General features: G+C 40.4%; 1 protein-coding gene across 1 annotated transcript in view; it reads right to left on the bottom strand.

Annotated features, from left to right (window-relative positions):
• Positions 1 to 19,038, bottom strand: part of amn (amnion associated transmembrane protein) — a 54,591-nt gene extending 35,553 nt beyond the window's left edge. Inside the window, exons 1-5 of the mRNA XM_072568551.1 lie at positions 18,982 to 19,038; positions 15,280 to 15,398; positions 15,145 to 15,189; positions 6,047 to 6,134; positions 163 to 395 (exon numbers count right to left, since the gene is read on the bottom strand). Of these exons, the coding sequence (XP_072424652.1) occupies positions 163 to 395; positions 6,047 to 6,134; positions 15,145 to 15,189; positions 15,280 to 15,398; positions 18,982 to 19,021 (525 nt within the window). The 5' untranslated portion in view covers positions 19,022 to 19,038. The remainder of the gene's footprint in view (positions 1 to 162; positions 396 to 6,046; positions 6,135 to 15,144; positions 15,190 to 15,279; positions 15,399 to 18,981) is intronic.
• Between the last annotated feature and the right edge of the window lie 264 nt (positions 19,039 to 19,302).

The following is a 19,302-nucleotide window of genomic DNA, read 5'->3' as shown; positions in this document are numbered from 1 at the left end:
GGTGGATGCATTAGACCTTTTGAAAAATAGCCTGAGGCTATTTGTTATTTTTCTCAAAAGAGTTTTCTGCAAATCACAAACATTATTTCACTTTTGAATATGTGGATGGTATTGATCAAAGGACTGATCAAAACTCAGCATTTGAAGAAGTGGAGGACTCACCCTATTCATTAAGGAAATGGTTTTAACATTGACATTTTGTATATCACTGTCCAGGTCCACACGGAAAGAGGTTTCAGGTCGAAAAATGACATCATCATGTTGGCAGGGAACACTTTCTTCATCCAAGGTGAACAGGTACTTCCCATTTTCTAGGTCACTCGTTGATAAAACCTGCCAATACTTGGGATTATACCATTTATACTGGTTAGGGTCTTTGAAAGTGATATCCTCACCTGCAGGTGAAGAAAAGGACCACGTCATCTTAGTACTTCAGGGTTAATGTCTTAAAATTAATTGTTCCATTGAGTGTTTCCCACTTGGGAACTTAGTATGAATGTTAAATATTCTGAGCTATAGAGTGGCTAGCATTCATTAAATAAAATCCTAGACAATCATTTCAGTCTGCCTTAACTGGAATTTCTGAGGTAACATCAGTGTTGGATGACCCTATCTTTCAAGCTTAAAAGCTTACTTGAGAGACAATTGTTGTGCACAATGGTGATTTTCATAAAATTTGCACCAATGCACCTAATAGATGGGTGACACTTATTTGAGAATGCATTTAGCTTGAGACCCTTGTCATTGGAAGGATTTGTGACAGATCTTAATCATTCCCGAAGATAAATTTGAGATTACGTTAAGACCGAAGACTACGGGAGAAAGGAACAACCTGAAGGAAGGTAGAAGTTGCACATTTTGAAGTTTTGGAAAAAAATTTCAAGTTGCAATCTTGATTTCAAACCTGTGAAAATGCAGAAAGAATAGACTGCATGTACGATGGTGTATTTGCTTCATGTGAAAGTAAGAAAATACTTTACCTATCTTTCCCCTTTTTTCAGTGTAGAAAGACCCATTGTGCATTTTTATTGTTCTTTGAAAATATGTTTGCCACTGGATTGATTTACTAAAACATGCAAAAAAAAACTGTGAAGGATTACAAGAACAAAGACTTATTTTGCCCTTTGAAGGGTGTGGAGATTAAGGTGCGGTGATTGAACTGGTTGCCTTGTAAAAAGAATAAGGGCTACATACACTAAGAGCACCTAATGCATAAAAAGCTAATAAGCGTTGAGTGCAAATTACAGATTTTAAAAAATTGCCAGGGGTTACATCTCAAGTGCAAGAATTCATTGATAAAAAAAGGAGCAGAAAGGAAATTGTCAGAAAATTGTAATCCAGAACTAGGAACACTAAAGGAATCCACGGGTCAACCGCTGGAGTCAGGAGAGATAAAAATATCAAAACCAAAATTATGTTTCCCAGAAATCTGTAGAGCAGGGATAGATATTGGTTATCTTTAGCTTGTGAGATGGATAGAATTTTGACAGCTTTAGCTTAAAAGTATACTTTGACATTTTGTATTCTTACTGCTGAAAGCAAGTTGGTTACCAGTGTACATAATTAGCTATGCTTTTGCAAAGTTTTAGAATTAAAATATGTTAAAGAAGGAAGCACATGGTGAGGTCATTGCAGGAGAGAGAGAGAAAGAGAGAGAGAGAGAGAGAGAGAACCGGCACAGTTACTGCCTTTGCTGTTTGAATTCGTGTATCGCTGGACATCGGAGTGCATCTGGGAAAATAATCAAATAGTGAAATTCACAACTAATCTTGGAGGAACTGTTGGGCGAAGTTCACAACACAGAATCAGATAAATTCATTTAGTTTTAAATGTGGCCTACAGAGAATCTGCAGTAGCAAGTTTGAGTAGGTTCTTTCTTAATTATATGTTTTTTGGAGGTATGCCTCTTGATTAAATTTAAAATATAAGCCATAACTACTAATGTAATCTGGGGCAGTGTTTGTAGAGGAATAAGACGGTGTTATTTTCGGGGTCTGTAGATTGTGAAGGAGCAAAAATGTCCTTTGCAGTGATATGTACTTCTTGTCAGATGTGGGAGTTTAAAGAGAGTTTAAGAAGTATTGTGGATTATATCTGCCATAAATGCTGCTGGCTGCGAATCTTATCAGATCAAATGGATTGGTTGGAGAGACAGTTTGAAGCAATGAGGAATTTGCAACAGCAACAGTATGTGGTGGATGGCAGTTATAGGAAGTGGGGAAGTCTCAGATACAGTCACATAGATGGGTTAGCTCCAGGAGGGGTAAGAGAGGTAGGCAGCTAGTGCAGGAGTCTTTTGTGGATATACCCAATTCAAACAGATATGCTGTTTTGGAAAATGTAGGGGATGATGGATTCTCAGGGGAACATAGCACGAACAGTCAAGTTTCTGGGATGGAGACTGGCTCTAATGCAACGAGGTGTATGTCGGGTTCCAAGAGATCAATTGTGTTAGGGATTCTGTAGTCTGAGGTACAGACAGATGTTTCTGTGGCTAGCAGCGAAAAAGCAGAATGGTGTGTTGCTTCCCTGGTGCCAAGATCAAGGATGTCTCAGAGAGGGTGCAGAATGTTCTCACGGAGGAGAGGGGCCAGCAAGAGGTCATAGTCCACATTGGAACCAACGACATAGGAAGGGAAAAGGTTGAGATTCTGAAGGGAGTTTACAAGAATTAGGCAGAAATTTAAAAAGAAGATCCTCAAGAATATTAATATCTGGATTACTCCCGGTGCTACGATCTAGTGAGGGCAGGAATAGGAGGATAGAGAAGATGAATGCATGGCTGAGGAACTGGTTTATGAGTGAAGGATTCACATTTTTGGTTCATTGGAATCTCTTTTGGAGTAGAAGTGATTTGTACAAGAAGGAAGGATTTAAACTAGTAAGGTGGGGATGGGGGTGGGGGGTGTGGGGGCTGCGGTGGGATCCAGGGAGATAGTGAGGAAAGAGATCAATCTGAGATGGGTACAGCTGAGAACAGAAACAGAAGTGAGTCAAAGTCAGGGCAGGCAGGGACAAGGTAGGACTAATAAATTAAACTGTATTATTTCAATGCAAGGGGCCTAACAGGGAAGGCAGATGAACTCAGGGCATGGTTAGGAACAAGGGACTGGGATATCATAGCAATTACAGAAACATGGCTCAGGGATGGACAGGACTGGCAGCTTAGTGTTCCAGGATACAAATGCTACAGGAAGGATAGAAAGGGAGGCAAGAGAGGAAGGGGAGTGGCATTTTTAATAAGGGATAGCATTACAGCTGTGCTGAGGGAGGATATCCCCAGAAACACATCCAGGGAAGTTATTTGGGTGGAACTGAGAAATAAGAAAAGGATGATCACCTTTTTGGGATTGTATTATAGACCCCCCCCCAATAGTCAGAGGGAAATTGAGAAACAAATTTGTAAGGAGATCTCAGCTATCTGTAAGAATAATAGGGTGGTTATGGTAAGGGATTTTAAGTTTCCAAACATCGTCTGGGACTGCAATAGTGATCAGGGTTTACATGGAGAGGAATTTGTTAAGTATGTACAAGAAAATTTTCTGATTCAGTATGTGGATATACCTACTAGAGAAGGTGTAAAACTTAACTTACTCTTGGGAAATAAGGCAAGGCAGGTGACTAAGGTGTCAGTGGGGGAGCACTTTGAGGCCAGCAACCATAATTCTATTAGATTTAAAATAATGATGGAAAAGGATAGATCAGATGTAAAAGTTGATGTTCTAAATTGGAGAGATGGCAATTTTGATGGTATTAGGCAAGAACGTTTGAAAGCTGACTGGGGGCAGATGTTCACAGGTAAAAGGACAGCTGGAAAAAGGGAAGCCTTCAGAAATGAGATAATGAGAATCCAGAGAAGGAATATTCCTGTTAGGAAAGGCTGGTAGGTATAGGGAGTGCTGATGCCTAAAGAAATTGAGGGTTTGGTTAAGAAAAAAAAGGAAGCATATGTAAGGTATAGACAGGATAGATCGAGTGAATCCTTAGAAGAGTATAAATGAAGTAGTATATTTTAGAGGGAAATCAGGAGGGCAAAACGGGGATATGAGATAGCTTTGGCAAATAGAATTAAGGAGAATCCAAAGAGTTTTTATAAATACATCAAGGACAAAAGGGTAACTAGGGAGAGAATAGGGCCCCTCAGAGATCAGCAAGGTGGCCTTTGTGTGGAGTCACAGAAAATGGGGGAGATACTAAATGAATATTTTGCATCAGTATTTACTGTGGAAAAGGATAGGGAAGATATAGACTGTAGGGAAATAGATGGTGACACCTTGCAAAATGTCCAGATTACAGAGGAGGAAGTGCTGGATGTCTTGAAACACATAAAGGTGGACAAATCTCCAGGATCTGATCAGGTGTACCCGAGAACTCTGTGGGAAGCTAGAGAAGTGATTGCTGGGCCTCTTGCTGAGATATTTGTATCATCGATCCTCACAGGTGAGGTGCCGGAAGACTGGAGGTTGGGAAACGTGGTGCCACTGTTTAAGAAGGGTGGTAAAGACAAGCCAGGGAACTATAGACCGGTGAGCCTGACCTCGGTGGTGGGCAAGTTGTTGGAGGGAATTTCAGAGTGACAGGATGTACATGTATTTGGAAAGGCAAGGAATGATTAGGGATAGTCAACATGGCTTTGTGCATGGGAAATCATGTCTCACAAACTTGATTGAGTTTTTTGAAGAAGTAACAAAGAGGATTGATGAGGGCAGAGTGGTAGATGTGATTTATATGGATTTCAGTAAGGCGTTTGACAAGGTTCCCCATGGGAGATTGATTAGCAAGGTTAGAGCTCATGGAATACAGGGAGAACTAGCCATTTGGATACAGAACTGACTCAAAGGTAGAAGACAGAGGGTGGTGGTGGAGGGTTGTTTTTCAGACTGGAGGCCTGTGACCATTGGAGTGCCACAAGGATCGGTGCTGGGTCCTCTACCTTTTTTCATTTACATAAATGATTTGGATGCGAGCATAAGAGGTACAGTTAGTAAATTTGCAGATGACACCAAAATTGGAGGTGCAGTAGATAGCGAAGAGGGTTACCTCAGATTACAAAAGGATCTTGAACAGGTGGGCCAATGGGCAGAGAAGTGGCAGATGGAGTTTAATTCAGATAAATGCGAGGTGCTGCATTTTGGGAAAGCAAATCTTAGCAGGACTTATACACTTAATGTTTTGGTCCTAAGGAGTGTTGCTGAACAAAGTGATCTTGGAGTACAGGTTCATAGCTCCTTGAAAGTGGAGTCGCAGGTAGATAGGATAAGGAAGAAGGCGTTTGGTATGCTTTCCTTTATTGATCAGCATATTGAGTACAGGTGTTGGGAGGTCATGTTGCAGCTGTACAGGACATTGGTTAGGCCACTGTTGGAATATCGCGTGCAATTCTGGTCTCCTTCCTATCGGAAAGATGTTATGAAACATGAAAGGGTTGAGAAAAAAATTACAAGGATGTTGCCTGGGTTGGAGGATCTGAGCTATAGGGAGAGGCTGAACAGGCTGGGGATGTTTTCCCTGGAGCGTCGGAGGCTGAGGGGTGACCTTATAGAGGTTTACAAAATTATGAGGGGCATGGATAGGGTAAATACACAAAGTCTTTTCCCTTGGGTCGGGGAGTCCAGAACTAGAGGCATAAATTTAGGGTGAGAGGGGAAAGATATAAAAAAGACCTAAGGGGCAACCTTTTCATGCAGAGGGTGGTATGTGTATGGAATGAGCTGCCAGAGGATGTGGTGGAGGCTGGTACAATTGCAACATTTAAAAGGTATATGGATGGGTATATGAATAGGAAGGGTTTGGAGGGATATGGGCCGGGTGCTGGCAGGTAGGACTAGATTGGGTTGGGATATCTGGTCGGCATGGATGGGTTGGACCAAAGGGTCTGTTTCCATGCTGTACATCTCTATGACTCTGTCTATGACTCTGTATAATTGATGTTACAGCATGGAAATGTTTCTATTTTAGGAGCAAGGTTATGATAGATATTGACTTTAAAAGGCTTTAGGGAATTTGCTTCTTTAAAGTAAAACATGGGAGTAACATGATAGCATACCTTTTTCACATCCCAGTACACTCTGACCATCGCTGGCAACCAATCCAGCTTCGTGACCGAGGATGAACTCTCCATCAAGAGGTAGGTACTAAACAGATCAAGTATAAAAAAAGGTAGATTCTTTTCAATTCAAATGGATGACAGTTCAAACTGATCAGCTTTTCTAAATACTGAACAATATTGCAGGACTCACTGTTGTAGAGCATGGTCTAAGGTAATATTTCAACATATTACATTGTGTGATGTACAGTATTTTTCCCTGCAGTTTTCAGTGATTATTAATTACTATTAATGCGAGATTTCCATACCTTTTAGAAAATTGTGAATACTTATTTCAGTCTATCAGCATCAGCAGAGATTTACTGCAGGGTAAATGATCCTCCAGTTTATCCCAGCTTTGGAAATATATTATTGTTGCTCTGGAATAACATTTTCAATTCCGCACGAGTCAACTCAAGGTCTCTCAGTAACATTGTGCAACTTAGTATTAAACTGTCCATTACATTGTGTGATGTACATTATTTTTCCCTGCAGTTTTCAGTGATTATTAATTACTATTAATGCGAGATTTCCATACCTTTTAGAAAATTGTGAATACTTATTTCAGTCTATCAGCATCAGCAGAGATTTACTGCAGGGTAAATGATCCTCCAGTTTATCCCAGCTTTGGAAATATATTATTGTTGCTCTGGAATAACATTTTCAATTCCGCACGAGTCAACTCAAGGTCTCTCAGTAACATTGTGCAACTTAGTATTAAACTGTCCATAATGTGCACTCATTATATCCAATCTTTTCTTGGACTATGTACACTATGAGAAGTAGATTTTCTTCTTTCTATTAGCTGTAAAAATCCTACCTGAAAAGAATTTGACAAACTCAACTCAGTTCCTAATGGGCATGAATACATGATACTGCTTGTAATTCTGCACAAGTGACTCTCTCTGAGGCAACAACATTAAGTTGCAGGTTAAATGCAGTAAACCAACCTATGACACTTCAGAGAAGCAATATTTGGACAAAAAATGAATCATAGCCAAATAAAGAGATATTGGCAGGGGTAACTAAAACTTGGTCAAATAGATATACTTTTTAAATTAGCTATACTGTGGTAAAAGAAGGGAGAGGAGTAAAGTAACAGAGTGGTTTTGGGAGAGAATTCCAGAGTGTTGAATCTAGATGATTGAAGCAGGTCTGCCAATGGTGAAATGAATAAAGTGGGAGTGGGTGTCATGCAAAGTCAGAGTTTGAAGAATGTAGAATTTCAGAAGAGTTGTCATGTTGGATGAGGTACAGTCATAGGAAGGGGAGAGGTAAGGAAGTGTGTTTACACACATGAAGAACAATTTAATTTTGAGTGTTAGGAGGTAGAAGCTAAATAGGTGAGCAAGAACAGTGATGATGGGTGAATGGGACTGAGGATAGGATGCAGGCAACAGGTTCAGTTGAGTTGAAAGCTGAAGATTTGAGGGATGCCAAGAAAGCACCGGAAGATTTCAGTTTGGAGATGAAGGTGTGGGTCAGGGCTTTACGAGGAGATGGACTGAGACAGATGCAATTAAGGCTAACTTTACAATGGTGAAAGTTGATGATATTTGTGATGGAGTAGAGTAGGCGATCATAGAAGACTGATTGATTCAGCCCAAGGCAGTTACTGGGAAAAGGATTGGAATTGGTGATGAAAGATGGCATTTTTCAGTGGTGCTGAAAACAATGTTGGGTTCCTGATGCTTAATTAGATGAGTTTTGAGCTCATCTATATCTAGATGGGAAATAAGCAATCTCAGCTTTAACAGTGCTGAGACTCTCAAGAGAGATAAAAGTCATAGATTCATGCCCCACCCAGAGACTTTTGTCCATAAATCGGAGAAGCAGAGTTAAACTGGAGAATGCAATTAAAGCAGGATCGAGGGGCAATGAAATTAGAGTGGAGAAGAAATGTTGAGTTCCACATAAGAAATAGGGACAAGAGTAGACTGTGTAGAACATCAAGCCTGCTCCACCAACAGTACAGCCATGGCTGACTCTCTACCTCAACAACTGCATTTTACACTCTCCCAATGTCCCTTGATTCCCTTAATATCCAAACTTCTTTCAATGTTTGTCTTGAAAATGCTCAATTACTGAGTAACCATAGCTCTCAAAGTTGAAGATTAAAAGATTCACAACCTTTTCAGTGAAGAAAAAAAAATCTCCCTAGTCATAAATTAGTTTGAAATGGTAACTTTCTATTTATACACACCCAACTGGGGGAAACATTAGTGATGTGTGCACTGTTTGCTACTGCTGTCACTTAGTGGTATCTAGCACTTCTGCTAGTATATAGCACAGTGTAAAAGTTGTTCAAAGCAATAAATCCTCCTTTGTCTACACTGTCTCAGATCTGTTTAATGGTCAGTGGCAGAGGATGGACCTCTGGCTAATCTAAACAGAAGAGACACTTGTTTTAGTTACCAAGGTTGCATGAAAGCAAAAAGTACAATTTACGTTACTGTGAGACATAGTTACAAAGAACCAGCGCTCCCTCTACATTGTGTTGCTGCACATGCATGGAGCCTTTCTGAGGGTCCATGCATGATGACCTCTGTGTTGACACCAATATGGCATTGATCCCCAGTTCCAGAGGACACTACTGTGCACAGACTTTGGAGATCCATGCAACCAAGAACAGAAACTCAGAAGGAATACTGGTAAGAACTGTAGAGAATATGTCTGCTCCCCACAAAGGTTTACGTCAAACTACCTGTCTCTATCCAACGACTGCAAATGAAATCATCATATTGGGTGGAGCTAATGCAACTTGAACATTAACTTTTTCAGAACTATTTCCTTATACAACAGCATTATTCTGATATCCACTCCTAAGAATTATGAATAGAATTTAAGTCAGACTGCTGGAGTAGGAATTGTGGTGGAGGACAGATATACAGAGTCAAGTGGGAGGCCGCATGCTGGAAGCTCCAAATCAGCAATTCACACTGGCACCATGGACGCAATGAAATAACAATGTGCGCAAACTGGAGGAAGGCAAGTGAGATTGTTCAAGATCTCATCAAGTTGATAAGAGGCATTAGAATCATAGAATCCCGACAGTGTGGAAACAAGTCATTCAGCCCAAACGACCTTGCAAAGAGTAACCCACCCAGACCCATTTCTCCTACCCTACATTTACCCCTGACTAATGCACCTAACCTACACATCCTTTAACACAATGGGCAATTTAGCGTAGACAATTCACCTAATCTGCACACCTTTGGACAGTGGAAACTGGAGCACGCACAGGAAATCCACGCAGAGAACGTGCAAACTCCACACAGACAGTCCCTGAGGCTGGAATCAAACTCGGGTCCCTGGCACTGTAAGGCAGTAGTGCTAACCACTGAGTCACCTTGCCACTCTAACCACTGCTACTGACACTGATGAAGATCCCTCCTCCTTGTATTTGCCTCTATCACACTATCAGATGTTGCATTTAAAATCCTAATTCTCACCAAATCTAAGTATTCCTCATATGACTGCTGGTTTTCATAAAAAAAGGTTCTGAAAGTGCTGCCCTTCCACCAACGGCAACAGTTTCTCTGTTTGGACACTACATGATTCTGAACAATTCATTCAAATCTTGCCAATTTATTCTCTTCTTAAAGGAGAACATCCCTACCCCCTTTACTTATACATATAAATCCTGAAACCATTTTCATAAATATTTTCTGCACTCTCTCTAAAATCCTCTCTAATAACGTGGTGCTCAGAATTAGACACAATATTCTAATTGTGGATGAACTGGTATTTCATCAAGTTTAATTATAACTTTTGTACTTCATACCTGTGTTTACAAACATCAAGATGCTTCTTTAACTACTTTCTTGAGCCATCCTGTCACTCTCAACAACTTATGACCGTACAAAGTAAGAATAGGAGTGGACTATTCAGCCCCTTGAACTTGCTGCACTATTTAATTAGACCATGGCTGATCTGTTTATTTCTCAAATTCTCATTTACCCCTGAGATCCACAATTCATTTAATATGAAGCAATCTGTCACTGCCTTAACAATATTTAATGACTTCACCTCCACCGCCTTCTGAGGCAAAGTTCCAAAGTTGTACAACCCTCCAAGAAAAACACTCTTCTCATCTGTGTCATGAAACAGTAACCCTTAATCTTAAAATAGTGCCCCCTAGTGTCAAGACCATTTAGGATCTTACACAGTCCAATCAAGTCAACCCTTGTTCTTCTAAACTCCAGTGGCACAAGCCCAGTCTGTCCCACCTTTCCTAAAAGATACTTTGTTCATTGCAGATAGCAATCTAGTAAAGGTGCTTTAACCACCTTCAATATGTTTACATCCTTCATTGAAAAAGACAACCAAAACAGTGCATAATATTCAAGATTATGCAGTTCCAAGATGGCGGTGAAGTAGGGTTCCTGAGCTGGAGCTTGTCCACTCTGACTGCTTTTCTTTCTTCTTTTCTGGCTTTATTTCATTTTTTTAAAGTTTTTCTCTCTACTTACAATCTGCAGGGAGCTCGGTCACGGAGGCAGACAAGGCAAGGGCAGCAGCTGGACGTCTAGTTGGCCATGAGGCAGTTGATGTACCTGGGCAGAAATCTGGCCACTAGGGTGAGGTGGCTGGTGAATCTGGATGGTGGTGAGATGGCAGTTTGAAGGTGCGGGCTCAAGAGATCAAACCCAGCACAGGGGAGAGATCAAGCCCTTGTGGGGCTAGCCGGTGTGGAGCACCTGCAGGCCCATGGTTAAAGAAGGACTGTAATTTGGACCTTTTAACTTTATTCCTTATTTACTACTTCATACTGACAAGAGCTGTAATGTTGAACTTTTAACTTACTTTTCTACTCCTTACCTCAGATTTTGCTTCTTGGTACCTTGTACCTAAGGTGGTGCTGTGAATGGAGACGTTGTAAATGTTTCCCTATACTCCTCTATCCCTCTACCTAAGTACACATGAAAAATAAAACCTATTTCTAACTCGTGTGATCTCACCAATGCCTTCTATAACTGAAGCATTGCATTCTTACTGTTATATCCAAAGTCCTCTTATAATAAATGATCTTTATGCATGTGAACCCTAAAGTTTTTGTTCCAGCATCCCTTTCAGAATTGCCTTTTTTTTTCTCCTCATCCTTGTTACCAAAATGCATCATCTTACACATCTCTGCATTGAATTTCATGGTTGCCCAGTCAACCAGCTTGAACTTTATCACTATCCTCATCACAGTCATCATACTTGCATCTTTTGTTTGCAAACTTTGCAATTGTTCTTTGTGCATTTACATCTAGGCTATGAATATATATCCAGACAGCATTGTTTCTAGGGCTGACCCCTGAGGAACTGTATTATATAACTGCTTTGAATCCCAAAATAACTGCTCTCTATTCCTCTCCATTTTAATTATAAACCAAGGGCAGTGGGCAGACAGTATATGAGGGTCAAAAGTAAAAAGCTGAGATTCTGTAATGGGATGAAGTTGACTTGCAAATTGGATGGAGTCTGACTGCAGCACCTTTCACAATAATGTCCAGGCTCAAAGGTAATTGTGCAATATAAGTAAAAGTAGGAACTATTTGAGAAGCATCAAAGGGTACACTTCTGGTATTTGTGCAATGGCAAGTCCAGAGTCAAGGAATCAGTTATGAGTCATTAAAAGTTGAACCAGGAGTTCAATGGAGTGAGTAATGGCCTCAGTGATCAATAGTGCAAAATAATGGACCCAATATTTCAGCAGGAAAGTGAGGAGCAATATGGCTGTTGCTTAATAGTACAGCAAGCAAGGGAGCTGGGGACATTTAAAAGCCAAATTGTAGGATTTGAGTATAAGAACAACAGTGATTCAGCTAATTATATGGAATACCGGGAGAACTAGCCATTTGGATATGCAACTGGCTTGAAGGTAGGAAACAGAGACCTTTTTGGACTGGAGGCCTGTGACCAGCAGTGTTCAGTGCCAAAAGGTTCAGTGCTGGGTCCACTGTTGTTTATCATTTGTACCAATGGTTTGAATCTGAATAAATGAGGTATGGTTAGTAAATTTGCAAATGCACCCAGGAGGGTACCTTCAGAGAGCAATGAGAGCTTGATCCAATGGGCTGATGGGCCAAGGAGTGGCAGATGGAGTTTAATTTAGATAAATGCGACCTGCTGCATTTTGGAAAGGCAAATCAGGGCAGGAGTTATACACTTAATGGTAAGGTCCTAGGGAGTGTTCCCGAACAAAGAGATCTTGGAGTGCAAGTTCATAGTTCCTTTAAAGTGGAGTCACAGGTAGACAGGATAGTGAAGAAGGTGTTTGGTATGCTTGCCTTTATTGATCAGTGTATTGAGTATATGAGTTGGGAGGTCATGTTGAGGCTGTATAGGACATTGGTTAGGCCACTTCTGGAATACAATGTTCAATTCTGATCTCACATCTATAAGAAGGATGTTATGAAATTTGAAAGGGTTCAGGGAAGATTTATGAGAATGTTGCCAAGGTTGGAGGGTTTGAGCTATAGGCAGAGGTTGAATAGGCTGAGGCTATTTTCTCTGGACCGTTGGAGACTGAGGAATTACCTCATAGAAGTTTAGAAAATCATGAGGGGCATGGATAGAGTGAACAGCCAAGGTCTTTTCCCAGGGTAGGGAAGTCTAAAACTACGGGGCGTGGATTTAAGAGGAGAAGGGAAAGACTTAAAAGGGACCTAAGCAACAACATTTTCATGCAGATTGTATAGAACGAGCTGCCAGAGGAAATGGTGGAGGCTAGTACAATTACAACATTTAAAAGGGATCTGGATGGGTACATGAAAAGGAAGGGTTTAGAGGGATATGGGTCAATGCTGGCAAGTGGGACTAGATTTATTTAGGATATCTGGTCAGCATGGACAAGTAAGGACCAAAGGGTCTGTTTCTATGCTTTACATCTCTATGATTCTATAATTGAGCTTGCTCCAAAAAAAAAATTAGGGAACTGGCTCAAGGAAATCAATAAGAAACAATTCATATTAGGAAAGTAAATGAATTTTGCTCCTGATATTGTCTGAGCCCGAAACGTTCCTGAGGGTTAAGTCTGAAAATGTTCGCTTTTCTCAACATCAGATCACTTTCATTTTGAGAAACATAAACATTCACATTGGATAAATTTAAGATTGTCTCCTGATAAGTTTCTGGTTGTTAATCACAGATGCTTACTAGCTCTAATTTTAACTTTGCTTGCATTCAGTTCCTGCCTCCAGCTGTTATATTGAGTCATCTAATGAAGCCATGTTGCAATGTAGACATTGGACTAAGCTTGTCCTGTAATTCAAACAGAGCCATTGAAAAGAGGTCTACTCATGTCAAGTTTCATTTAAGAGGGTGTGGTTAGGTTCAGTTGAATTCAAATTCAACACGATGTCATGCAGTTTTAGCAGTCTGATAAATGTGTCATTCTCTCCTTCAGTTCTACTGTGATTGAATCTAGGGCAATGTGCCAAAGTTTTCGTCATGTATTTCCATGCCATGTTTTTTGAAACCTCAGTAAAGGCGTCATCAAAACAGAATATGGGTGAAACTTGATCTATTCTTGATGAAGCTGTGACATGCTTGGTTAAGGAAGGAATAGTATTGCATTATAAAGCAGTAGGCACAAGTAGGAATTTTAGTTGTCTTAATGGATCAGATGTACTTTAGATACATTTTTATACCCACAAGATACTAGAATTTATAAGTTAAATGTCAATCACACCTCCAGTAAATAGTAAGAATCTCAGGTTTTATCATTGTACCTTGGACAGACTCAGATGGGTGTGGGCCCACAGCTTACTCAGAATTTGATAGTTACTAGACAATATTGCTAACAGGGCCTAAGGGTAGCTTGTTTGTGAAATTACAATGTCTCAATCAAACTGTTTTTGAGGGTAGCGTGTGGGAAGTTTCATATATCTGATCAGGAGAGCTCGTCATGTCGTCTGTCCTGTGTTTCAGTTCAAGAATGTTTTCTGCTGTTGTTGCTCTTGTTCAGCAGCTTGAGATGTTTTACCAAATGAAATGCACCATGCAAATGTAGATATTTGTAAGCACTAGAATGTGAAAGTATTCCATTCCCTGCTATAAATTTGACATGTGGTGAAAGAAATAGGGGAGGAAATGGCTTAGTTATTAGGGATTTTAATTTTAAAAACACCCTCAACTTTGTTCCTCATACCAAACATACTTTTGGAAAGCTGTCAATTTGCTTTTGGGTTTGGTTGACTGTCTAAGACAGAATTCCTCTTTACTAGAATGAAAACTTGGCCTTGGAGAAGAACATCAATCCCCTCTCGCCACTTCTCGGTGATTAAGTGCTGGGTGAGAAGGTCCATGGATGTCGTTCTCTACCCACTTAAGGGCATTAATTTGCCACCTCACTGATCACTTGCCTCGCTGGCAGAGAAGAAAAGGTAGCTAGTTTCCCAACTGGCAAGGCATCTCCAATTCCCCAGTCTGGAGGCAATCAGAAGTATGGCTGTAATGAGAAGTGACCTCTGAAAGCCACTTTGGGTTCTTTGCCTCTGAGCCCCCTTGGTTTATCTCTTTCTGCCATCCAGACAAGAAGATTAATAAAAACCTCTTGCCATGTTACATCTGAATTAGGCTTTGACCAATGAATGTAAGGATTCAGAAAGTGCTGCCCTGTGATTGGCTAGCAGCTATGGTAACCCAGATCACCAATGTTGCGATTACTGATGGAGCAAGACATTTGCTTGCGTACTATCAACAAGTTGACAGACAGAAGGTGCCACAAGTTTTCTCACCAGGAGGGGGCAGCATGTTAGTCACCACCAACATGCTCTCACACCTAGCCAAAAAGTAGGAAAATAATTCTTTTAAGGATAATCAATGCTGGGAATTTCATCAGGGATTTTTCCAAACATCTGCATTAATTTAGTGAAAATTTGGTGGAGACATTGAAGTTGTACGTTTTTAAACCGAAAACAGAGAACTCATTAACTATAATAATTTCAACACTTCAAACTACACAGCATTTTAAAGCTTACTTGTTTGCCAACCTAACAGCAATCTTGAATCTAACATCTTTTTTTAACCAATGCCCTTCCTTAAGAAAAACATAATGTTATTCTTACCATTTCCATCAATTCAAGTGGTGATTGCACGAAAATGCTTAAACTCTGAAAGGTAACGAAAGGATTAAAAAGTAAACTTCTTGTAATGCTGTGAACAGAAAATAAATGGAGAGGTGCAGGACAATTCTATTTTACCTTATCTTGAGGAAAGAAGACTCTGTCATTCTTACAAGGAGTTCTCCCCTTGTCCCAGTTTGTAATATTGTTAAAGTTGGTGTCAGGAACCCATTGTTTGTACAAGGCTCCTGAAAGATCTTTAACAAAAGTATTATGAGATAATTAAAATAAACCTGTAGAAATGAAAATGACTAGAGAAATAGATAATCAAGTTCACCCAACAGATAAAGTCAGAACAGGAGTTTGAAGCGGTTTATACTTTGTTTGGGTCATGGAATTTTCAAACATCACATTGTTAAAATGGAGAGAATCTGGCTCAATCAGTTTGCCCTTGTACAGAAAAGAAATGTACAGGAATGGTGTTGGAAACAAAATTCATGTGAGATTTCAAATCAAAGAAGTTATTTTTGTTATAAGTTGGATGCTTTGGGAGAATGGCAAGTCAAGAACTAAACAGGGTGGTATGTGACTCAGTGGTTAGCACTGCTGCCTCACAGCACCAGGGTCCCAGGTTTGACTCCTGCCTCGGGCGACTGCCTATGTGGAGTTTGCATATCCTCCACTTGTCTGTGTGGGTTTCCTCCAGGTGCTCTGGTGTCCTCCCACAATCCTAAGATGTGCAGTCACATAAATTGGCCATGCAAAATTACCCATGGTGTTAGGTGCATTAGTCAGGGATAAATGTAGGGGAGGGGGGGGTCTCTCTTCAGGAGGTCGGTGTGGACATCTTGAGCCAAATGGCCTGTTTCCACACTGGAATCTGGATTAGAGTGGTGCTGGAAAAGCACAGCAGTTCAGGCAGCATCCGAGGAGCAGGAAAATTAACATTTCAGGCAAAAGCCCTTCGTCAGGAATAGATCCACACTGGAATCTAATCTAAATGGAATATTCTTTCAGACAGCGAATACACAGTCAATGAGCAAAAGGCCTTCAAATACTTTGAATAGTTCTGGGATATCTTATAGTTCACAAATGACAGCAGTCCCAGTATAACGTACAGGCACACTTCATTCAGCTTATCTCTTATATGGTACGAATGTTTTCTGCTGTTTCAGATAGTTAGGGGTTAGCCTTTGATTAATGATAGAACTCTCATCTCTGAGTTAAACTGCAGGAAATAAAATCCCGGTTTGTGCAATCACTCCTGGCAATTTAACCTTTGGAGTCCAGATGTTATTCTGGTAAATTTATGCTGTCTTTGGAGGAAGGGTAACTTATCTTTTCCAAGGTGTCATGAACAGAGGCTCCAAACATAAAAGGTACATTTGATCATCCTTTTTGAGTACCTATCTACAATATTTTAATGATTTGTGTGCATGGCTCTTTCAATCTTTATGATTTCTAGCTTAACAGCATTTAGAAATTATTCAGATCTATCTTTTCTAGGTCCAAAATGGATTACCTCATACATGCTGATATTGAAATCCATTACCCATATTTTATCCATTCATTTAAGTATTATTAGTTTGTGTTTGGAGTTTCCCATCTATGCTGCTTACAGTATTGCTGATCTTTGCGTCATCGGTAAAAATGAATAATTCATGGCTCTTTATCTTGTTGGCTAAGTCACTGACAAAAGTGATACATTTTTGAAACCCAATACAAATCTCTGAGGTACACCGAGAGGCACATAATGTTTACCAACTTCTACTCACGATAAAATAACAAAGAACTAAGAACAATACAGCACAGGAACAGGCCCTTCAGTCCTTCAAGCCTGCGCTGACACATTTTGCCCTTCCATACTGAAACTTTCTTCACTACAGGATCTGTATCCCTTTATTCCTTTCCTATTCATGTATTTATCCAGGTGCTTCTTGAATGCTGCTATTGTGTCTGCTTCCACCACCACCTCTGGTAGTATGTTCCAAATATTCACCACGCTTTGTGTGAAAAATCTGCCTTATACATCTCTTTTAAATCCCACTGCCAGGCCATACCGTGAAGCTGTGTTCCCTAGTAATTGACCCCTCCACCCTAAGGAAAAGCTTCATACTTGCCACTCTATCCATGCCATTCACAATCTTATAAACTTTTTTCAGGTCGCCCCTCAACCTGCTGTGTTTCAGTGAAAACAAACTCAGTCTATCCAACCTTTCTCCATAGCTAAAATCCCTCATACCAGGCAGCATCCTAGCAAATCTTTTCTGTACTCTCTTCAAAGCATCCAATCCTAGTGTGGTGACCAGAACTGTATGCAATAACGGATTAGATTAGATTACTTACAGTGTGGAAACAGGCCCTTCAGCCCAACAAGTCCACACCGACCCGCCGAAGCGCTACCCACCCATTCCCCTACATTTACCCCCCCCCCCCACCTAACATTACGGGCAATTTAGCATGGCCAATTCACCTGACCTGCACATTTTTAGACTATGGGAGGAAACCGGAGCACCAGAGGAAACCCACACAGACACGGGGAGAATGTGCAAACTCCACACAGTCAGTCGCCTGAGTCAGGAATTGAACCCGGGTCTCTGGCTCTGTGAGGCAGCAGTGCTAACCACTGTGCCACCGTGCCGCCCAAAACACCTGAAGGAGCAGCACTACAAAAGCTAGTGCTTCCAAATAAATCTGTTGGACTATTACTTGGTGTTGTGTGATTTTTAACTTTGTACAGCCCAATCCAACACCAGCATCTCCTAATCGTCTAATATGGTTGTCTTTTTGTGTTTTATAATGTTCTTGAGAAGCTCCTGAGGAAATTTATTATAAAAGTTACTTGAGAAATAGCCAAAAGGGTTGCTTGTCAGACTAGGGGCCTGTGACCAGCAGTGTGCCAAAAAGTCAAATGTTTTGGCTGGGTCATCACTACTCCATCTGAAATCAAATTGGCTGTCATTTTGGAGGTTATTTTTGTGCAACTTAGATTGATTTCTAATAATCATTTCTATTATTTGATCAATTTATGATGCAGGTCAATAATTTATAGTCATCCAGATTCATTGTAAGTTTATTCTTTCAAATGGGATGGCACAGTGGCTCAGTGGTTAGCACTGCTGCCTCACAGCACCAAGGTTCCAGGTTCAATTCTAGTGGGGAATTTGCACATTCTCCCCGTGTCTGTGTGGGTTTCCTCCCAGTGCTCCGGTTTCCACCCACAGTTCAAAGATGTGCAGGTCAGGTGAATTGTCCATGCTAAATTGTCCATACTTTTAGGTGCATTAGTCAGAGGGGTGTGGGTTGCTCTTCGGAGGGCCAGTGTTGACTTGTGGGGCCGAAGGGCCTGTTCCCACACTGTCGGGAATCTAAATCTAAAAGTGACATTAATCACGAGTAACTGCTGCGGAGTAGAATTATGCCTGTGATACTGGGAACATGCTTTGACCTACTGTTTGTTCCGGCTCATTCTGGAACCCAAAGGTTGCACAGATCGTAAAATAATAATAAACTCCTGTTGTTCATTTTTCCACAACAATTAATCCACATATACCCAAACTGTCAATTCTCCCCATTGTTACAGCAAATGTAAATTTAGGACTGTTGGTATTGTCATTACATGGGCATTGTTTCAGTGCCCTAATGAAAAAGACACCAACCATCTTTTCTGAGGAAATCTCCATCTTGTACACCTGAGCAACCCCACCTTTCCCGACTAAGGTCATTTTATAATGACAAAATAAAACTGTCTGTTTGCTTCCTTTTCATCCTAATGTTCAGTTTAGCTATTTCCTTCAGTCAGACAAATACTAATGTTACTCTATGGGACACAGTACTTACGGAAAAGAAAGCCAATGGAGATTAAGTATACTGCTTTCATGTTGCTTAATCCAGGAGGAACCATTTTCTCAGCAGTTACGCAATCTTTGTTTGTACTGTATCGTAAACTTTGAACGATCTGTGTGAAAATGTCATGTGAAGTGAATTACAATACAGTAGTTAAACTTTAATGAAGTGCAGTGCTTGAAATGATAAAATAAAACAAAAAGTGTTGGAAATATTCAGCATATCAAACAGCAAGAGAAAAACATTGTTAATGTTTCAGGCCTGTGATCTTGCATCAGTTCTTTTTGCAGCTGTTTGACTACTGAACCAAGAAAT

This window comes from Chiloscyllium punctatum, chromosome 4 (assembly GCF_047496795.1).
Source record: "Chiloscyllium punctatum isolate Juve2018m chromosome 4, sChiPun1.3, whole genome shotgun sequence".
Lineage (NCBI taxonomy): Eukaryota > Metazoa > Chordata > Chondrichthyes > Orectolobiformes > Hemiscylliidae > Chiloscyllium > Chiloscyllium punctatum.
Note: the sequence above shows the minus strand (reverse complement) of the source record. Positions and strands in the feature narration are given on the sequence as shown.